Raw genomic sequence first — 22,783 nt, 5'->3', positions numbered from 1 at the left:
GTACATTTCATAACCCTTTGGTTAAAACGCTTGTGAGGAAGTGATGCATGAAGCATCTTCAGCACTTTGCTCTTCACAGGCAAAGCACAAGTAAAATTCAGAAACACTATCTGTTAAATTTTCTTCTTCCTTGATTTTTTTCATCTCCCATACTGTTGTTTAAAGTATACTTCTGCTACCTCAGCCCCACATATACTCACAACAATGAAGGAATAGGAGTTTCATTTTCTTTCTTTCTTGTTTTTTTTTTTTAACAATTCATTAGTTTCACTTCAATAAATACAACTGGCAACCTAAAACTATGTTTGATTATCTTCTTTAAGCCAGTGTTTGTGAATATTTTCTGGGGAATCCTTCATCTGTACAGCCCACCCTGCCTCCCTCTGGCCTTCCTTCTACTCATAGAGCCACATAACACGTCGTGTAGACGTGGAGAACTGAAATTTAATTTTGACCTTTTTTGCGCACACACATTGAGGCTATCTTTTCGCTAGCCTGTGTCACCACTTTGTTTTCTAGGGAGATAAGAAAATAATGAATTTTCCTCATTTTGTCTTGATTTGCAAGATTTTTTTCCTGAAAAACCAGTAAATTGTATTCGAAGCTCGGTTTGACAAGTGGTATATACATTTGTTGTTTGCCACATAACTTTTCATGTCAAACTTTGTGGAATCTCTTAATAAATATTTATTACATTTGTTAAAATTATCTTAAGGTTTGTTGGACCATGAGGATTAGTTTTTAAACATTCCTATCATATAGGTAAGCAAAAACAAACAACAAATTAACAGCATAAGTTCCAACCAGGGATGATTCAAACAAAGCTCAAAACCTCTTAGAATATATCATTGTATGGGGCGCCTGAGTGGCTCAGTTGGTTACACTCAGGCTTTGGCTCAGGTGATGATCTCATGGTTTGTGGGTTCCAGCCCTTCATCAGGCTCTGTGCTGACAGTGTAGAGCCTGGAGAGTGCTTTGGGGGTCTCCCTCTCTCTCTGCCCCTCCCCTGCTTGCTCTCTCTCTCTCTCAAAAATGAATATTAATTTAAAATATATATATATCATTGTATAATTTGGCATCTAATATTTATGTAGCAAAATGTTTTACACTTAACATTGATTTAAAATAAATACTTGAAGGTTTTCTTAACTCTAATACATTTATTTATTTAATGATATACTTTTCAGTTTGTTTTTCATTTAAGAAATATGAGAATCACTCTTATTTAAAAAAAAAGTCATCCCAGATAAACAAAAGAGAATATCTGAAGTACCACTTTGCATTCCTGATTTGTCTGGAAAAAAATAAGTGGTGTCTTGCTCCAAAGCTCTTCATTGCTACTGAAACATACACTCCCTTGGATGTTCCTTACAACTCCCCAATTTTATGAGTTACCTGTGACAAATGACTGAACTTCACTTCTACTTTCTTGTCCTTAATATGCAGAAAACAACAGTACTCCTCTCTTGGGTGTACTGAGAGAATTAATGATGAATAATTCCTGAATACTCTCCACATAGAAACCATAAAATACTAAATAATGAGGGTAACTATTGTTACAATCGTATCTCGCCTCCTACATTTACTCTGTCATCCTATACCTCACGTGAGTTCTCAAATGCATCCATTCTTACCATTCCTAACCCTTGAACCAAAGCCACAGTTTCAGCGCCTAACTCCTTATCTTTTTAACACAAAAGTTATTTTATAGCCAGTAGGAATAATCTTCTACTGCTCCTGAAAATTATCTTGAGCCATTTCTCAGAAGCTGGAGTATCTTCCAAGAGTATCAGGATAGTCCAATTGGGCTAGAACTTGGAGGACTTAAACTTCTTATTTTAAAAATTCTTGTCCTCGGGTGCCTGAGTGGCTCAGTCAGTTAAGCAATCCCCTCTTGATTTCTGCTCAGGTCATAATCTCATGGTTGGTCAGTTCAAGTCCTGCATCAGGCTTTGTGCTGACAGTGTGAAGCCTGCTTGGGATTCTCTTTCCCTCTCTCTCTCTCTCTCTCTCTCTGTTCCTCCACCACTTGCTCTCTCTCTCTCTCTCTCTCTCTCTCTCTCCCCCCCCCCTTCTCTCAAAATAAATAAATAAACTTAAAAAAATAAAAATTCTTGTCCTTTACTTCATCATGCTCATCTATCATAAAGTAGTTTCTGCAAAACTATCCACTTTGGTCAAGGACACTTTTTCATCTTCCTTTTTACTTTCCCTCAAAGCTAAAATACTAGAAATTTTACCCTTTCAAAAAACTTTTCTAGAATTTCCATCCCCATTCCATCATCTCCTGTTCCAACACTCTTCATCCACTCAAATTCTATAAAAATTGGAGATAACCCATAGAGCTGGAGAAAACAATGAACTTATAGTTAAATTATCTCCCCCCCATAATCTTAGTAGGTATCTGGCAGACTTTTGATCTTTATATACTTTAAGCTAGAAAATTCTCCACTAGAAACTTTCAAATTGGTTTCTGCCTTCCCAGAAGAAGATGAGGGTTTACCTTTAGACCCAACTTTTTTCTTAGTTCTACACAGACTTAATTGGATGGTGCAGTTTAGTTATGCAAATGTATGGTATAGAACCTCCCCACTCATGTGAGGGCAAAGTTTTCTCACAAGAAATCTTGGCTTGGCAAGGGGCTACCCAAACCTTTGCTGATATTGACTATTAAAATTAGATTGATCTTTTCTTCTAGTTATCTACTTCCTCTGAAAGTTTATGAAAGAACAGAATAATTTCCTGGAAGTAATGTGGAGACCATTAATGTGATTAAGTCTGTCCAATGTATCAAGAGTCCCTGATTGGGGCCAAATGGTCAGACAAATAACAGGTGCCCCTAAGAGAAAAATCAACATAATGAGCAGGAAAATTCCATGTCAAAACCAATAGCAGGCCAAGGGAGAATGATGTTATTTTCGGCCTAGAATGCAGCTGATTTTAGACGCTCTGCCAATCAACTGTGGTGGGCATGCCCCGAGCAAAATAGCTGTGTGCATGTGTGTGATTTAATAGAGCCATAACAATGTGGTCATAGCCTTGGAGGCCCAGGCAGTTTTCTAAATGATGTACACACTAAGGTAGCCATATAATTTGTCATCCAACAGGAACACTTTTGAAAGTAAAAATGGGTGCTATTAATAATTTTATTCTGACATCAGGCGGTAGTAACCTTAAACCCAACTGGATTATTGCTCTGCATCACAAGGAGAAGCCCGCCTTAGAGAGTCAGCGGAGACCTGCCCTGCAAGGCCAGGCAGTGCTGGACCACGACCTTGTGGCAGCCTGCTGGCCACTCGCTGCAGAAGCAGCTCCAAGAGACACTGTCTCGTGACATGCAGAAGCCACATGGGAAAGGACTAAACATCCATTCAGTTGGTCCATGGAGACTTGGTTTCTTATAATCTCAAAATGGCAAGTAAGACTATCTGATTTCATAGGTCTAGATATTTGAAACCTAGGACTTAATGGGAGCATATTGAAACTTATATTTCTACTCTGGACAATATTCCGCCTGCCCTTCTCTCTAAGCTCACCTTTTATTCATCCTAAAATTCTCAGGATCCTGGATCTTATCCATTTATCTGTATCTTCTTTGTTCTTCAAAATTCTCACCCAGGAAGCATAGTGTATTGAGAATATAGATAATTATTTTTTGTAAGTAATTATTTTACATAATTGAACTGGAATATTTCCCTCTTTGTTACTTAATTATTAACTTAATAGCTACTCTTGATTACTGTTCGATCCAAAACATTTCACTTAGCAGTATGTGTTCATAGCCATGAATAAAGGCATCACTTTTCAAAGACGAATAAGACCATACTTCAGAATAGATGGAATGATAAAAATTAAATAATTATTTCTTAAATATAGTCAATGCCCCATATAATAAGTGAAGTCGGATACTTAATCAAAGATTGTATGTTACAGAAAAATCTAATCAGTAGAGGCAAAACTAGAAATATTCTTGAAAAACTAAAGAGAGAATATTTGTACATATTGATAAAAATATATGTCATAACTAATACTTCTGAACATTGAATTTAAACACTGGCATTCTAGAGGTGCCTGGGTGGCTCAGTCAGTTAAGTGCCCAACTTCGGCTCAGGTCATGATCTCGTGGTTTGTGAGTTCGAGCCCCGCGTCAGGCTCTGGACTAATGGCTCAGAGCCTGGAGCCTGCTTCGGATTCTGTGTCTCCCTCTCTCTCTGCCCTTCCCCACTCATACTCTGCCTCAAAAATAAATGAACATTAAAAAAAAAAACTAAAATAAACACTGACATTCTAAAATATGAAATGCACAATTTAAAAATTTACATAAAATTATAAAATTCACTTGTCATTACTTATTGTAATGAATAGAAAGGGAGCAGACATTATACTTAATAAATGTTTAAACTAACCAGAGAAAATAAAACAGACCGTTTTAAATAAGTTTTTAAATTACTTTTCTCCACTATGATTATTCACATTTACTTGATCTTTAGTGTGCTATAAGTTTCTGTGGCCTTGATTTTATTCATTTGTTCTCATGAAAATATTTGGTTTTAATCTGACTTTCCCAGTTGTTGTTAAGGCCACAGTTCTGAATAAACTGCTTCATCTGTGCATTCGGAAAAGGCTCATTGCACTCTAGACAATGTGAGCTTAATGAATTTCAGTGATAATTTCCCCGCTTATTGTGACTATGTATCCAAGATTATGTTATACTGTTGTGCTGGTCATATGGTTACACTTAGATAAAGGAACAGGAGCTTGGGACTTGGGCATAGTTATTGGGTGCTGAGAAATTTGGGGGAAACTAAGGAGTTACAGAGGAAACGGGAATCTAGATCTTACTCCATAAAAAAATGAAAGATTCCTCCTACAAGATTCTCTTGTTCCAAGGAGTGAAAAGTAGATTGTGAGTTTTCTAGATACTTTTTTGTGAAGCCCAAATCCCCACTCTCCATGCAGAAATATTCTAATTTCTGCGCTGAGAAAAACAAACTGTGGAGTGAGGGTAGCATAGTAAACATTAATGACACTTGGCTGAGAACCTACATATGCTGTTCCATGCGTGGATTAAGTAAGCTAGACAATAACTTTGTTATTTTCTTTCTGTATCATTCATATATTAGAGATGAGAATACTAAGGTAGTAAGGTTTTTTAAAACCAAAAGAGCCCACGATATTTTCACTGCACCTGCTGATTGTCTCCCAGGAGACCCATCTCTAACAACTAGCCTTTGTGCCTGGGAATGCGGAATCTTTAAGACAGAGATAGGACTGAGAGAGCAGGTCTGAGTGGCCACTAATGAAAGGCCTGACTCCATACAGTGTTCTTGTAATTACCTAAATAAGGGTCAATACATCTTTCTGTTAAGGGCCAGATAGGAAGTATTTTAGGTTTTGAGAGCTATACAGTTTTTGTCCTAACTTTTCAACCTTGCTATTATGGGGGAAAGAAGCTATAGATGAGCATAGCAGTGCTCCACTAAAACTTTACTTAAAAAAATAGGCAATAGGTTGAATTTTCTCTGAAAGCTATAGTTTGTCAATCCCAGATCTAAACTCACATATGAAAAGTTCCTGTTAATGTACACGTTTTCCTTATTGCACAGAATATTTCTCTGGAACTCCCTGACCTTGAAATAAAGGATCATAGGAATACAGATAGGTATTAAATAGAAAAGCACTTTCTTTCTTTTTTTTAAATGTTTTTAATGTTTATTTTTGAGAGAGAGAGAGAGAGAGGCAGACAGAGAGGGAGACACAGAATCCTAAGCAGGTTCCAGGCTCCAAGCTGTCAGCACAGAGCCCGACGTAGGGTTTGAACCTATGAACTGTGAGATCATGACCTGAGCCAAAATTGGATGCTTAACCAACTGAGCCACCCAGGTGCCCCTTTTTAATTTTTTTTTTAATGTTTATTTATTTTTGAGAAGAGGGACAGAGCATGAGCGGGGAAAGGGCAGAGAGAGAGAGAGAGAGGGAGACACAGAATCCAAAGCAGGCTCCAGGCTCTAAGCTGCCAGCACAGATTCCGTCCGACCACAAGCTGTGAGATCATGATCTGAGCTGAAGTGGGATGCTCAACCCACTGAGCCACCCAGGCACCCCCAAGAAGCATTTTCAAAAATGCTTAGATGCTTGTCAACATTAGAGGGGGAAAAAGGGTGTAATTATGATTTTTTAACAAGATATAGTATCAAAACTCCTTTTTTTTTTCAGGAAAAATAAAGCAATGGAATCAGGAAAGGGGGCGGATTCTGAGGAACTTGTCAATTCAGACAACGAAAAATTGGGGACATGGATTTCTTCAGCCGTCGCTGGACACTAACATGTCTTTCTTCCATACTCTCTTCATTTCCACTACTCCCACCCCCAAACTATGTGGACAGAGCCTTGCGGATTTGTAATCCCTAAGAGCTAAATATTTATAAACATCCACTTAACTGGTACCACACAGAGTGTTTGTGCAAGCTTTCATGGTGTGATAATGAAATTCCATTTGTTTACAGGCAGTGAAGTGGTCAAATATGTCATTGACAACTCTTCTTCCTCTAAGGAATCAAGGGACATGAGAAAATTCATAATAAAATATGTTCCTGGCAGTGATTCTTGACACTTGAAAAAATATGTAGAAAATCTTGGAAGTCTTTAATGGCATTATCTAAAAGGAAGTTTACTGTATTTTTGTACATACATTTATTATTCTTTATATTAACATATGGAAACTATGGAACATATGGAAATACCCTAAGTGCCCATTGATAGGTGAATGAATAAAGGTGTGGTGTATATGGAGAGAGAGAGAGAAAGAGAATACTAAGTAGACATAAAAAGAATGAGATCTTGCCATTTACAACAGCATGGATGGACAGAGAGGATATTATGCTAAATGAAATAAGTCAGACAAAGACAAATACCATATGATTTCACTTACAGGTGGAATCTAAAAATCAAAACAAATGAATAAAACCAAAAAAGCAGGACCAGACCTACAAATATAGATAAGAAACTGACGGTTGCCAGAGGAAAGGAGGATAGGCTATGGGCAAAATGGGTTAAGGGGAGTGGGAGACATAGGCTTTCGGTTATGGAATGAGTAAGGCATGATGATAAAAGGCACAAAATAGTGGATTTGGTCAATGATATTGCAATAGCATTGGATGGCGACAATGGTAGTTACACTTGTGGTGAATGTGGCACATGTATAGAGATGTTGAATCACCATGTTGTATACCTGAAACTAATGAACCATGGTGTGTCAACTACACTTCAACAAAAACAATTTTAAAAAGAAAGAATAGCTCTAAGTTTTCCCTAAATTCTCTTTTTGAGTTTTTTAAGACCTATTCTAATCTAGAAAGAAAGAAAAAGAGGAAGGAAGGAAGGAAGGAAGGAAGGAAGGAAGGAAGGAAGGAAGGAAAAGGAGAAGAGAGACTGGGTGAGGGGAAAAAGAATTGTATTTACCTTATGTTATCTTTGTCTCACTTTTATTTTCAATTGCAGTTTTAAAGCTAGGCTTTATTTATAAATGAGCTAAGAAGCTCCAATTGTTAAATAAAAACAATGTTTTTCCATGTATTTGAAACAACAACAACAACAACTACTACTGCTAGTTTCTCTGTGCTTCTTTGGCACAAGGTGAGTGTAACTGTAGCTTGAAGGAAAACATTTAGTGTTCTAATTTGTACACAGTCATGAAACAAAGAAAAAAAATTCTGGGTCCCTAGCTGGCTCATCAGCGCAGCTGGAGTTCAGGACTCTTGATTTTGCGGTTGTGAGTTCGAGCCCTATGTTGGGCCTAGAGATTTTTTTTTTTTTTTAATTTCTCATCGCAATCACGTAGTGGATAAAAAAGTATTTTAAATATTTTCCTATATGATGCTCAAAATATTTTAATCAAAGCCAAAAAAAAATACTGGAGGGCTGTGTTTTCAAAACCATTTCTTATTATCTGCCTTTATTTTTAAAGTACAGTTTTCCTTTCATTTTAATTAATTAAGTAAGTAATTTATGCTTTCTAAAGCTACAATCCTGGTCCTTTGGGGATGGCTTCAAAAGTTACAACCGTGGCTGATATGGTCAATACAGCCGCAATTCCATTTTTCCATATACCAATTCCTTGTTTAGTGTCTAAGTCTACTCACCAGAGAGTTGTATCTTGAATATTTTCCATATCATGGGAAATTGTCATTCTTCTTCCAATACCCAGAGCTTTGAAAATAACCTTATGAATTACAAACGTATATTCTTTATAATAAGTAGCTGAAAATACCATAACATCCCACAAATGGTTCCAAACTATATGAGGTCATTTAAAAATTCAGTAGCACTGAATACTTTGTAAAATAAAGAGAAATTTAATTCGATATAACTATCCACTTTTTATCATAATAAATCACTCTTTGTGATGGAAAAGGCAATTCAGATGTTTTAATTAAGGAGTGAGACTATCAGTATAGTTATAAGGCTGTCTCCCAAACAATTATTGATATCAGTGGGTAAAAAATACATTACCTTCTATCATTTAGAAAAGAAAAAAATATGTAGGTATACTGCAAAGGTTATACTTATTTAGAAGATAGTTAATTTGTGAGATCAACATCATGAAGGGCCTGAAGTAGACTTGAGTTCCACCTCTCACTTATATTTATAATTCTAAGTCCAGATTCAGAATGAAAGAGAGTATGTGCTTGGAGAAGAATTTTTTTTAAGTTGCTTGAAAAAAAGGGAGAAAGGGAAGGAGCCATCATTTGACTACTGGTAAAGCAATTCAGTCAGCTTGCTGAAGAAAGCATTTTAAATTTTTTCTAACTTTACTGAGTCACCACATTACATGGTGTTGCTTCAGTAAGTCAACACGCCATACAGCATTGGGAGACAAATCTCCATCATCTCTCAGCCTTTTAGGTCTTGCACAGAAAGCATTAAATGTCCTTTTTTTCAAGACTATATTTTCAAGAATTTTTATATAGCTAATAATTTTGAGAATTTGAGATAGTGTCTTCTTCCAAAGCAAAGGACAGACATGTTTACTACCCCATAAAATATAGATGATGTCTCCCTCTCAAACAAGATGCAGGCGTTATCAGACTTCCTCTCTATAAATGTAACCCGCTGCATATGCTGGCATCCATCTGGGTCTCTTTTTGCCCATATGGTACATGGGGCAATGGGAACTGAGTCAATTATGAAGATGCTCAGGCTGCTTGCTGTGCTGGGAGCAGCAATGTCCCTTTTCTCTGACCCAGTCATCTCAAGTTTTCTTCCAACATTCATGAAACTGTGGGGGACTAATAGTTCTTGATGGCTGACATAAAGCAACAACAACAACAAAAAGCAACAGCATGCTTTAGTAATGAGTGTAAGCATGCATTGAAAATCTACTGTAGGGGTGCCTGAATGGCTCAGTTGGTTAAGCCCCAACTCTTGATCCCAGCTCAGGTCTTGAGCTCAGAGTCCCGAATTCAAGCTCCACACTGGGTTCCATGTTGGGCATGAAACCAACTTAAAAAAAAAAGTCTACTCTAAAGTGTTACACTGATATATGCTATATAAAAAATCTCCTTTATGCAATCTTGATGGGAAATTCAGGGGTAGAAAAAATCCACTTTTATCATAGTAATTTCATAGGGTTATTTATATTGATGAAACGTCAGTAGAAATGAATTATGTGGTGCTTCGTGAACAATGAAATATATATAAATGGTACTTTTTATGACAGTGGCTTCTCCTTTTTCAGAGTTAGGGAAAAGGAATGATTCTCACATACATATATATTATGTTAAGGGTACCAAAATAATCCACTTATATATCAAGTATATGCTTGAGTGTCATAACTGTGACATATATTCACAAACTCAATGTTTTCAGAAGAGGAGAACATTAAATTTGAAATCTTTATTATTCAGATCACTCTGTAGTCCCTATTTTTCTGTTATCTTTTCATATAGGTGACATTTCCAGATACTTCTCCAATCATCCCATTGTGTCCTAACTCTTATCACCTGATAAAATATGCAAGTTGTATCGGTTTATCAAGAACCTTTTAGAATCTCTGTTAGCCACAGAGAGCACTGTTTCTCAAAAAATCCAAATGATATTTTATAGAAAAAAATTCTAAACATATGCATGCATATACATATGTGCACACACAATGAACTGTATTGTGAAGTTTGTGACAAATGCATTTAAGATATTTCTGATGAAAATATAATCATATGTGATATCACACTATTATTAGTCATGGATAGACATACATGTGCTTAAGTAGTTTCATGTGGATCATTATTATAAAAACCTGGACTTAGAATCAAAGTCTCCTAACTCTTTATCCTAGCTGTTAAGTAACTATCATTAGTCAACATGCACATTTAATACAAAGAAATGGTTAGAAGAAATGTATAGATGAAAAGGTAATTAGAGGTAGGGTGGAAAAACAGCACCAGAAGGAGGTGGAGAGGAGAAGAAAGAAGGAGAAAAAAAACAATAAGAGTGAATCTAAAATCTTAATGCTGTCCAGTGCTATTTTTGAAATGATGTTTTTAGGGATTCATATATTGATTTAAAGATAGTTAATGGGGTGGCTAGGCGGCTCGGTCTGTTGACTGAGGTTTTGTCTCAGATCATGGTCTCAGGGTCCTGAGATCGAGCCCTGTGTCAGGCTCCATGTTCAGTGGGGAGTCTGCTTGAGGATTCTTTCTCTCCCTCTGCTTTCTCTCTCTTTCAAATTTAAAAATAAATCTTTAAAAAAAAAAAGAAAAGAAAAGATAGCTGAATTTCATTCAAGGTCCTGCCAATTCAATTAAACATATTAAACCTTTGTGGTACAGCTATTATGTAATGACTAGTATGCTAGAAACAAGAAACAAATTGTAAAGGAGAAGAGAAAAACTGACCTACAGTGGACACTATTTGACAAGAACTTTAGTATACTGTGCTATGTGTTCAGATTCCATATCAATTTTTCTTTTAACTATATTGCTTTCTAATGGAATCTAAGATGATTATTTCATATACAGCTTCATTTTTTGAGAGAAACTATAAAACAAGGGATCTGTTTAAGAACGAAGGTGTACAATAAAATATCAAGTTTACCTAAAAAGCCTTTAAAAAAAAGAGCTAAAATGGCTCCTTCTGGTGTTTTGCTACAGAAAGAGTCGGTAGGTAAAGATGCTTTTATTAGCATCAAGGTTAAGCCATTTTACAGCAAGATGGATTAGATATAAGATCTGATTTCAGATACTTGAATACACTGCAAGTTTCCCAGGTACATGAGTTAGGCAGGAGTCAAGAGCACCCATACAGTTTTGTATAAAGATTGAGTTGATATTATGAACATTGACTCTCAAATGAACAGGAATTACTCTGATATTGAAAGTTCAAATTTAAGGAGTAAATTGCACCATGAAAACCACATTATAGGCTTCTCAAAAAGCTACATGACTCATGAACCAGATAGATGGATAATAGATAGATAGATAGATAGATAGATAGATAGATAGATAGATAAATTGCTGAGCCATGAAAACATCTTTTAAATGTGTTAGTTTAACTTTATGATATAATTTACATTTTTATTGGGTGCAGAGAGTTATGTACATGAATAAAAATATCATCCTAACATTGTGTTAATTTAGAAGAAATTTTGGATAGACAAATTATTTTTTGCAATGCAATTAGAGCTATTTTATTACATGTTTAAATTTTTTAAATGTTTATTTTTCAGAGAGACAGAGAGAGATGGAGACAGAGCATGAGTGGGGGAGGGGCAGAGAGAGAGGGACATAGGAATCTGAAGCAGGTTCCAGGCTCTGAACTGCCAGCACAGAGCCTGACGTGAGGCTCAGACACACAAACTGTGAAATTATGACCTGAGCTGAAGTCGGATGCTTAACTGACTGAGCCACCTGGGCACTCCCAATTAGAGCCATTTTAATAAGCTATTGTGCTATCTCTTCTTTTTTATTATTTTTTTCTTTGCTAATCCAAAACCAAATCCTACATATAATTACAAAAAGAAAAAAAGAAAAAAGAAAGGGAAAGAGAAGAAAAAGAAAAAGAAAAAGAAAAAGAAAAAGAAAAAGAAAAAGAAAAAGAAAAAGAAAAAGAAAAAGAAAAAGAAAATTCTATTGCCATGGCCTTAAATTATATCTGCAACTCTTCCCTGGATCTCCAGCTTGCTGGCCTACCCTGAAGATTTTTGGACTTGAATCTCCACAATCATGTGGGCCAATTCCTTAAAATCAAATTCTCTCTGTTTTGCTCTCTCCTTATATATAGAGACATAGACATACACATACACATACACATACACATACACATACACATACACGTATATATATATACATATGTATATACATATATATACACACATGTATCCCGTTGGTTTTGTTTATCTGCAGAACCCTACCTAATAGAATGCCTGGCAGATCAAACCAGGCATATACAGAGGGCATAGATCAATCTCTTTCAACAACACTTTTGAAATCTATTCACTGTACCTATTCCTTTTGCCTTTCTTTAAGCTCTAAAGAAAATCATTAAACTATTTTGACAAAGGTCACCTCTGGCTCACTGACAAAACCAGTAGAGGCTTTTTCAGTCATTATTTAATTTGATCTGTGAATTGCGACATTTGTTTGTCATTTCGCACTCCTCAACTTTCAGTTTATTTTCCATCACACTATTTAATATTTGTGTTTTTGCTTTTTATTAAATAGATCTACCAAATTCTTCTTCCCTTGTTTCTCAGTTAAAAGTCAGGTTTCATATACCTGCTTGTGATTTTTCCTAGAGTGTGTTGCCCACTCTAGGTACTGATTTTGATGATCATCTGTGACCAGTTACCCCTATATCTGTATCTACCATAGGCCTCTTTTGTGAACTCCAGATTAATATCCTAAATATATATGAGATACTTTACCTGGGTATGTCTAAGTAACTATGGCTGTATAAAGTCTAACAGCGATCATTTTGTTTCTTACTTGCGTCTCAACTCTAGGCTGGATACTAGTGAAACAAAGCCAGAAATATGAGTCACTTAGTTTACTTCTCCTTCTCTTTCATTCTCTACATGCAATTATCCACTAATGTTCTGTCTCATCCTTTTTATTCCCATGACCGACAGATCTTGAAATATTTTATAATCTGTCCACCTGTCAAATCTTCAACTCTAACATCCCATTCCCTCGTTCCTTCCTAGACAAGCCCACTGTAACCTTCTCCTACTTGTTCTCCCTGTCTCCATGCCTGTTCTCCCATCTGCAATGAGTCTTAAATGGCACTCCGGGTGTTCATTCTATAACTGCAACTCTGTCCATGTGAATCCTCAACCAAGACATATTCATGGATCATGACACCTTGGAGAACAAATTATACTGTATGTAATATACAACATGGGACTATAGTTATTAATATTCTATTGAATATTGGAAAGTTACTAAGAGACTAAAATTTAAAAGTCCTAATTCACAAGAAAAAATTGTAAAAAAAAAAAAACAAGGAAAAAATTGTAATGATGCATGGTGACAGATGTTAACAAGACTTATTGTAGTGATCATCTTGCAATGTGTGCAAATACTGAATCACTATGTTGTACACCTGAAACTACTATAATGTTATATTCCAACTACACTTCAATTTAGATAGATGATAGATATAGATAGATAGATAGATAGATAGATAGATAGATAGAGAAAATGTTACTAATCTTGGTATCAGAATTGAGCCTCTGTGATACTTTCTGTAGTTACCTACCCTTAACAACTGGCTTTACATTCTCTGATTATATTGAAATATGGTTATCTAAAGCTCACTTTGAATTTTCAAGCCTCAGTGCTTATAAAGTTTTCTCTCAGATTCTGTCTTCTAAAAAAATGAGCCATCCTTCAAGACACATCTCAGGGGCGCCTGGGTGGTTTAGTCGGTTAAGTGTCTCACTCTTGGTTTTGGCTGAGGTAATGATCTCACATTTTGTGGGTCTGAGCCCCAAACTGGGCTCTACACTGACAGCACAGAGGTTGCTTGGGATTCTCTCTCTCTCCCCCACTCTCTGCACCTCCCCTGCTCACTCTCACTCTCTCAAAATAAATAAATGAACGTTAAAAAAAAAAAGCCACATCTCAGATGCTCCCTTATCTGTGAAGGCTTTCTCAAATTCCTCTGTCTTCTAAACAGACCCATAGACTTGCTTTTGTCTCCACCATCCATAAAAGGGTTTTCATTACAGTACTTTCAACAGAGGATTGAAATTATTGTTACCATAAGATAACGAACTGTGGTATTTTCTGGTGCAATGGAGCTAAACTACCTGACTTAAAATCCTAGTTTCAACATTTATTGCCTGTTGGGCCACGGGAAAGTTACCTGACTTTTCTGCACCTCAGTTTTCTGATATGTAAAATGGGGCTACTAGAAATCTTTTTCATAGTGCTATTTTGAAGACTGCATAATTTTATGTACGCAAGGCAACTAAAACAGTGACCAAAGTAGCACTCAGTAAGGTTTACTGAATATAATTGTAATCTAAGGACTTCATATATAAATTGATCCCTACAAGGTTTAACACTTTTTCAAATTGCAATGCATTCTCAATAAACAACATATGGAGTAAACAGATGCCTCCAAAATTAGAGTTTATCTATGTTTCAATTTTTAATATTTTTGCCATTTTAAACAATTTAAATCTAAGAATCACTGCTAACAAAGATCATGTGCAATGACAACTAAATTTCCTAAATAATTCTTTGAGGACAATTGAGCGGCATTTTCTTGGTACATAGCTTTGAGGCTATAATATAACTTAGTATTACACAGACATAGGAACTCAGTTATACATGTTGGTGCAAGCATCATACTCACTCTGTGAGTGTGTGGTGTGCATTGTGTGTGTGCACGCTTTTAGTAATATCTGTTTTTGTTTTGTTTTGTTTGATGAGGACTTTGAGCAATTGACAGCATCTGAATTAAAATATTTTGCTGATCAAATTCATTTCTATGTTACTCTGCATTATAGTATCTTGCACTCATCCAAGTACTGTAGTAAATCTAAAATGTCTATTTGAGGAAATCCTTGGTTTTACCTCTGGACACCCTTGTGATTTCTTTGTATAAAAAGTATTCATTAGAAGCAATGTCACAGTTTGGTCTTTCTTGAAAGAATGTCAACATTAATATCTGCTCCCTTTAAATATAACAATTGTTGAGGCTAATGTCCACTAAGCTATTCAGGATACTAACTATAAATTTCCACATGAATACATTTTTTATAATTGAAGCTAGGGACATACATTTTTCTTCTCAACAAGTGGAGCTTTCAATAATGAGAACTGTACAAGTTAATGTTTTCATAGATGCCAGTGTTGCAAAAAACATAAAGTTAAATTTGAGGCTCAATTATAGTAGTTCAGTTGACCACTGTGCTTGGCATTTTTGGCATTTGCCTCCTTCCCTAGCCTTGAATTCTATATTATTTATAATATTTTATTTTTCTGTGAACTGTCTCAAGGCCTTTCTAAAAAGAGCAGAAGCATAAATATATTAATATATGTTTACACACATACACATAATGACTTGAAATGGTCCCGATGTTATTATATTACTATTCCCACATCTAGACTCATCAAGACAGAGGTAATTAAACTTTAATTTGTTTCCATGTGGAAAGGAAACCTTGGCAACTCTTGTTTCATCTGCATTGGGAACATACATTACGAGAGAACCACGGCTTTTCACCACATGTTACAAAGGTGTGGCTGAAAATAATGTTGTTTTAATTTAATAGCAGGTTAGATCTTGGACCCACTCCTTTAAAAATCTAATTACAAACACTAATTCATCTTTTAAATGAATTGCATGAATTCTATACTATAGTAGCAATTACAAAGGTGTGATTCCAGACTATCAAATCAAACTTGGAAATACAATTCCTAGGTGAAATGCTACTCTATTTAAGATAGAGTAAAAGTCAGTTTCGTTAAGTTTTCAACAAACAATCCTCTCACTTCAGATTCAGGCAACTAAAGGCCATGAATCTGCTTCAATCAAACCCAGAGAGAATACTTTCTCATTAGGTACTTGCCAGGAACCTCAATGTGAAGTCTAGTTTCCATCATAAGCAGAGTTGAGAATACGGAGACCCATGAGACCGTTTTAGAGCTATGCTACCTGTCCATTTGTCTCAGATTTCCAAACTTGATCTTTATATTACATTAACTCATAAGAAACAAGTGTACTAGAGCAACAGGAAACTATCTCACCATAATGATTATTACATTTCATGATCATATAGAGGAATCATATGAGCAAAAGCAATTTACAGTAACATCAGGGGGCTTCCATGTGTTGGAATGCTTTCCCTCAAATTTTCTGAGACTCCTCTTTCCCCAGGTCTATTTGTGGGCATCAGTGCCATCTGGGTCAGGGTGTCATGGGCTGAACTGCAACTGCTTGGGCTTTAGTGACCATTTCCCCCCTTGAAGGTGCCCTCTTTCTATTTAATTTTGGGTTTATCAGACCGCCTGTGAAAGTTCAGAACCAACACCTGTGGAGTTGTCCCAGGGCCACATGACCAGGCCCTATTCCTACGAGGTAGTCTGTCAAGGAGATGGCTTCTGCTTGATGGCATTGTATATGTTTTACAAAATCGCTAAAAATTGGACTTCCAAAACGGTACTCAAAGACAGATTTGGTGTGACTCAAATTTTATAGAGAGATAGGTAGCCCAAAGAAAATATTGGCCCGAGGCCCCATATACCTCAGAGAAACCCTAGCTGTGTGTTCATTTTCAACAAAGGTTCTATTTGAAGACCTTTTCCACTTTCGTATTCAATATTCTTTAAATAGATTTCTAAAAGGTAAATTCCAAAAATATCGTGCAAATAATTTAAATCTGGACTGGATTTGCTTCCTTGGGCCTAACATTGGAATCATAAGACTCACCATATTTCTCATAAGTTTAGCCTTCCAGAAATCTCTGAGGACTTTAATGTGCAACAGACATGCCTTCTATATCAGCTTCCTAGTACTCCTCTTACCATCGCTTTCTATTTCTGTCTTTGGATTTATTTTAAACTCTTTTTAAGCATATGTGTTTTTATGAAAACCATGGTAAAATCCTTTAGAACATTTAAAAACAGTTAATTAACGAAATATAAATAAAACAAAATATTTATTTTTCTGGAAACACTAGTTTTTGTGGTAGCATTGATAAGTTCTATCTACTGTAGACATGGGTCAAAGATGTTAGGTAAGGAAAACAGCAGTAAAGCATAATTGTGCTGACACAAAAAGGTGCCATTATCTATTTTGTGAAAAAATAAAACAAATTTCTATGAACTTACAATCCGATTGAAAAATGGCATGCTGTGTTGAAGATTGAGGCGTATGTATTTGGGTTCCAAAATGTATTACTTTGGCCACAAATAGCTTCATAAATAGCTTGCAAAACATATAATAAATAAATTATTTCTAAAGTATGAGCAAGCCATACTTTAAAATACTTCAAAACCATGTTCCAAGTAGTTTGACATCCTGGCCATTCAAGGATATCAATAGCAGGTTAGAATATCCAGGCTGGTTATTGTTTCCTATGTCTCTTCTTGGTAAGCAATTCCAGAATGTCCGTGAGCAATAATGTGCTGTGACAACACTTTTAATGAGGTTTGATATTTTAACTGTATGTCTTTAGTAAAGAGTGTTAAAATAAAATAAATAAATAAATAATAGGAACAGAACTTAAAAACAAAAGTTTAAAAATAAGAAAAAAAAAAAATATATATATATATATATATATTCACTTCAGTAAAATAACCAGGGAGAATTGCGATAAAGAGTGATTAAATGATATTCCAAAGCTTACCCGGGCCACTGGGTCAGGAAGAGAAACCAGGTCTCTCGGATTTCAATTCCAGTGTTCTAGTCACTGGTTTGTTCAGCTCCTGTGCAAAACATCCATACACAATACACAATGCATACTCCCCCTTGCAATTAAGTGGTTGTCAAAAGAAACACGTCATTACCTTTCCCACATACTGAGGCTCGGAGCCCATGTATTCCTCCAGCACAAAAAATTGATTCCATACCCAGCCACGTTTAACTCGCGGGAAATGTGATCGCCTCCCTGGCAGGTGGAGAACATTTTCTGTTGGTTCCGTGGCTAAAGTCTGTTGTGGCTGTGGCTGAAGTGGTGTTAGGAGACCTCCATCAAACAGGACCCAGAGAAGCAGGGATAAGCAGTTCCTTGTGAGCATTGGCAAAGGCTTTCCTGCAGCAGAGTAATAAAACTTCCAGCACTTAACGTGGAATTGTGGAATCCAGGTTTGAGGTGTCTGTGGCCTCCACCACTTAACTTTTCTGTCTTATTGCAGAAATGATAATGCAGGCATCAATCCTTTGGATGAAAAGGTTTCTGCCGTATCACATTCCATCTAAAGGGGCCTATAAAACAGATTAACAAAGATACATTAAATTGACAGAATTACATGATGATAATCATCAAAACTCTCATTATGTCTGCCAACACTTAAAGAAACAGAAGTGCACCTGGGTGGCTCAGTGGGTTAAACGTCCTACTCCTGGTTTCGGCTCAGGTCATGATCTCACAGTTTCGTGAGTTCGAGCCCTGCATTGGGCTCTGTGCTGACGGCAAGGAGTTTACTTAGGATTCTCTCTCTCTCTCTCTCTCTCTCTCTCTCTCTCTGCCCTTTCCCAACTCAAGCTGTCTCTGTTTCTCTTGAAAATAAATAAATGAACTTAACAAAGAAAAAAAGAAAACAAAAGCAGAGAGGATAGACTGTAAAATAATTACACTGCTAAATGGACACTGCTCTTCAACTTGCGAATTTGGATAAACTAAGTTGTTTGCAGTCTTCAAAAGCTTTAGTTGCAATGAAGCAAAGGGTATACCATTAACGGAAGCAATTTCTAAAATTCAATAATCATTTTAAGGCTAAAACACAGATCATTGTTTTTAATGTGAACTAGGTTAAAGTAGGGCTTCACAAAGCCACCCTCTGATATTTGGGGTGGGATAGTTGTTACTGGGGAGCTATTATGTGCATTTGACTTTTAGCCACATTTCTTTCCTCTGCTCAGTAAGTGACAGGAGCTTCCTCCCCACTTACTCCCAATTGTGGCAACTAACATTTTCTCCAGGCATTACCAAATATCTCCAAGAAGCAAAATATGCCAAGATCGAGAACCATACACTTAGGAACAAAAAAATTAAAAAGCGAAAAAAAATCCCTAAAGTTGGAGAATAGGAAGAATCAGACCTTCCAGGAAAGAACAAGATAAATTACTAAATGTAATTCAATGATATTACTGAATGATAATGTCAGATGGTTTTATAAGCCTGTATAAGCTTTCGCTTTAAAGAACTGCTTCTCTAGCCTGGATATGTGGGAATTATTTTGTATAAGGTGTGTACTTGGAGCAACCTTGGATCCCCACCACACAGATAACCTCTCTTCTGAATTTAGGTAAAGGGAGTTTTGACCTCTTCCTTACAACAAGCAACTCTTTTTTTTTTTTTTTTCATTCACTTATTTAAGGTTTATGGAGTGTCTACAAAATCTTTTATGGTACAGTGAGAAAACATACACAATCCTTGTCTTTCTTAAATCAGAAGCAGAAAATAAATGTAAAGAAAAATAAATGAGAGCAAAGTTACTAATGCCCGGGGGAAGAAAAACAAACAAACTACAACAAAAACAAAAACAAAAACACAACAGACAGAATATCCTGATGGCAGAACTTAAGGCAGCAAAAGCCAGCTTTACATGACAATTGCACTGAGAACGAAATGGACAAGAACAACCCTATACACCCTGGGAGCAGGGTTGGGGAAAATGCAGTTCAAGCCAGCACGGTTTTATACACTTGGCACTACACGTTCACTGCCTACAGACTAAAATTGGAAGCTTTTCAAGAGCCAAAAATGTTGGAGGCTAGAAATTATATAGAATGCTTCCAAAACAAGAGAACTAAAATCAAAATCAATATATGTTTAATTAAACGTCTCTAAAACATGGCAACTTGTCAGCTGCAATTCAGCTCCATGCTTATTCAGTTATCTACAACACAACCAACATGATAATGCATTCCTCACAGATATTCAAATTTAAACATTTAATGTGGGAACCATGCTTGAAATAACATGCGAGATGGGAGACATCCAAAAATTTTAATTTGAAAGCATTCTATAAGAATACTCTCCCCAAAAAGAAATAAAACAAGATATGATAATTTTTCTTTTGTTTGAAGGGGTGAGACTGTTAGATACCGACAAAGACATAAGTAGGTATATGTTTAATTGCAGCTTTTTATTCTGGCAAAATCATGGTCATAAAAAGTCAGCTTAGATGCGCATTGTCCAATACGGTAACCAGTAGCCATATGTGGCTATTTAGCTGAAATGTGGCAATTTGAGATTTTTAATTTAGGTAGCAAATTTCAGAGAATTAATACAAATAAGGAAGAATGTAGAATATTTCAATTTCTATGTTTATTACTTGTTGACATGATAACATTTTGGATATGTTCGGTTAAAAAAAAACTATTAAAATTAACCTCGCCTATTTCTTTTTTCTTTTTTAATGTGTTTACTAGAAAGTTAAAATTATATATGTGGTTTGCATTATTTTTTATTGGACAGCAAGAATTTAAATCACAAACTATGGTTGCCACTTCAGTAATTCATTCACAATATTCAAAACCAAATACCGAGCATGAACTGTTTATGTCTATGTTGACAATACGCTGAAGAGGTCAGACAATATTTGCAACGGTTTTCAGTAAGTCTGAGCAGGCACAGTGCACATACTTTCTTCATCTGTACTCAAGTTGACATTGCTAACTAACATCAACATCCAAAGTGTTCTAATTTCTTAGTCCTTCCCTTTCTTCCATGTGTCTCCCCACACTCAGGTCAATCCTAGCCCACACGTACACAGGGCAGCGGAGGCGATAAACATGAATAGAAAAGATGAGTGGCAGGAACTCTGACTTCCCAAACCTAGTCTAATATATGTAATTAGGCTGCATTTTTATTTTTCTGTTCCATGCAATGTTTCTCCTCCATGTTTTAGGAGATCTACGATATCAAAACTCAGAGTTAGACAGCAGCGACACCTAGGGTTATTTCTTTAAGCACGTGGGTTCTTTGTTTTATTTTGTTTTGTTTTTTATATCAGGGATTTTTGACGTTGGGCACCTGGGTATATTCGTCATCATAGCAACCAGTCTGGTTCCAGCTACCCTTTCTCCTTTGGAGTTGAAGTATCCAAAGTCTGAGTGTTGATCCTTGATAGAGCAATCTTTTAGAACTTCTCATCTGTTTACATCATTCCCCTTCTGTTACACTAAAATGTGTGTCTGTAATCCGAGGAGATCGGCTTATAAATGATTAGTTAAGTAGAGAAGAATTTGATTATAACATGAAAAGTATGTTGTTTCATAAGCTAATTCCTCAACACATTAAAAATTTAGCTCACGAAAAAATAATAGCCAAACACAAACACAAAATATTGTAGTAAGGCTGAAGTTAACTGGCACTGTGGGGGAGAACAGTGTGGACTCATATCCCTATTTTTCTCATGTTCACATGGTCTTTCCTCTGGCTCTCTTTGGACACATGTTTTGTTCTCCCACTTTTATGTACCTCAAACTTTTTTTTCTTTCTCCTTAAGATACAATTTTATATTTAAAGGGATATTTACTTATTAGCAGTCCCTTAATGCTCATATTTCCCTTAGGATGATGATTGCAAGGGGTGACTTCAAAAGTTTTGGGGATTTGCACAAAATCTTAGTCTTTTTTCTTTTTTTGCCCATGAATCCTGCTGTTTTAATATAAATTCTACAGAATGCAAAGCTTTGTAGAAACTCACATATCATAGTGTAGTAGAAACATCTGTAATTAACAACTTAAAGCTGTCTCAGTGCGAATTGAAGACGTAATGTACAGCATGGAGACAATAGTTAACAATAGAATGTTATACATTTGAAAGTCACGAAGAGAGTACATCTTGAAGTTAGGATTTTTAATACCACACACAGGAGCTTAAGAGGACTTGCATGATCTACCTCTACAACAGCCTTGCCGTCTACCCCCTCTCCTGACTTCAGTTTTTATTAACAATAGTAATAATTTATATTACCATATATATTATATGGTATATATGGTATGTATATGGTATTATATATATATACCAATATATATATGTGTATATATATATATATACACACCAATATATATATACTAATATATATATACCAATATATATATATATATACCTATATATATATACCTATATATATATATATACACACACCTATATATATATATATATATATATATTAGTGAATGCATAAATAGATGAAAACCTTGAGGGTTTCAAATCCTAACAAGACAAGGAGTATGAGCCTAAAGACTTGACTTCCAAATACATTTTTTCCAAAGTAACTATTTCAATAATATTAGGGCAGCTTAAGTTTCCTTAGACTCTTTAGATCTTTTGTAAAGTTAGTGAATTGAAGCTATCAGGTCAACTTAGTTCCCTTTCAGTCAGGAGACTGGGGACTCCCTGCATTCACCCACCTGGATGTGAAAAGAGACACATAATTCTCGGCAGAGACGGGGCTTGGTGAAGAATTGCAAAAATTGACAGGGCCAGTGTGCTGACAGGATTGGATGGTGCCTGAGAATTAAGAAACCACACCACGGCCCAGCAAATCCACCCAGTAAAGTGTTAGACAGGCCAGATGACCGGAAGCAGTGTCCTACAGAG

The 22,783-nt window shown here is 35.9% G+C and overlaps 1 protein-coding gene across 1 annotated transcript in view; it reads right to left on the bottom strand.

Annotated features, from left to right (window-relative positions):
* The window catches only part of CDH12 (cadherin 12), a 275,168-nt gene extending 256,736 nt beyond the window's left edge, over positions 1-18,432 (bottom strand). Inside the window, exon 1 of the mRNA XM_043600771.1 lies at positions 18,015-18,432. Within this exon, the coding sequence (XP_043456706.1) occupies positions 18,015-18,245 (231 nt within the window). The 5' untranslated portion in view covers positions 18,246-18,432. The remainder of the gene's footprint in view (positions 1-18,014) is intronic.
* Between the last annotated feature and the right edge of the window lie 4,351 nt (positions 18,433-22,783).

This window comes from Prionailurus bengalensis, chromosome A1 (genome assembly GCF_016509475.1).
Source record: "Prionailurus bengalensis isolate Pbe53 chromosome A1, Fcat_Pben_1.1_paternal_pri, whole genome shotgun sequence".
Classification (NCBI taxonomy): domain Eukaryota; kingdom Metazoa; phylum Chordata; class Mammalia; order Carnivora; family Felidae; genus Prionailurus; species Prionailurus bengalensis.
The sequence above is the reverse complement of the archived record's forward strand: the minus strand, read 5'-3'. Positions and strand labels throughout refer to the sequence as shown.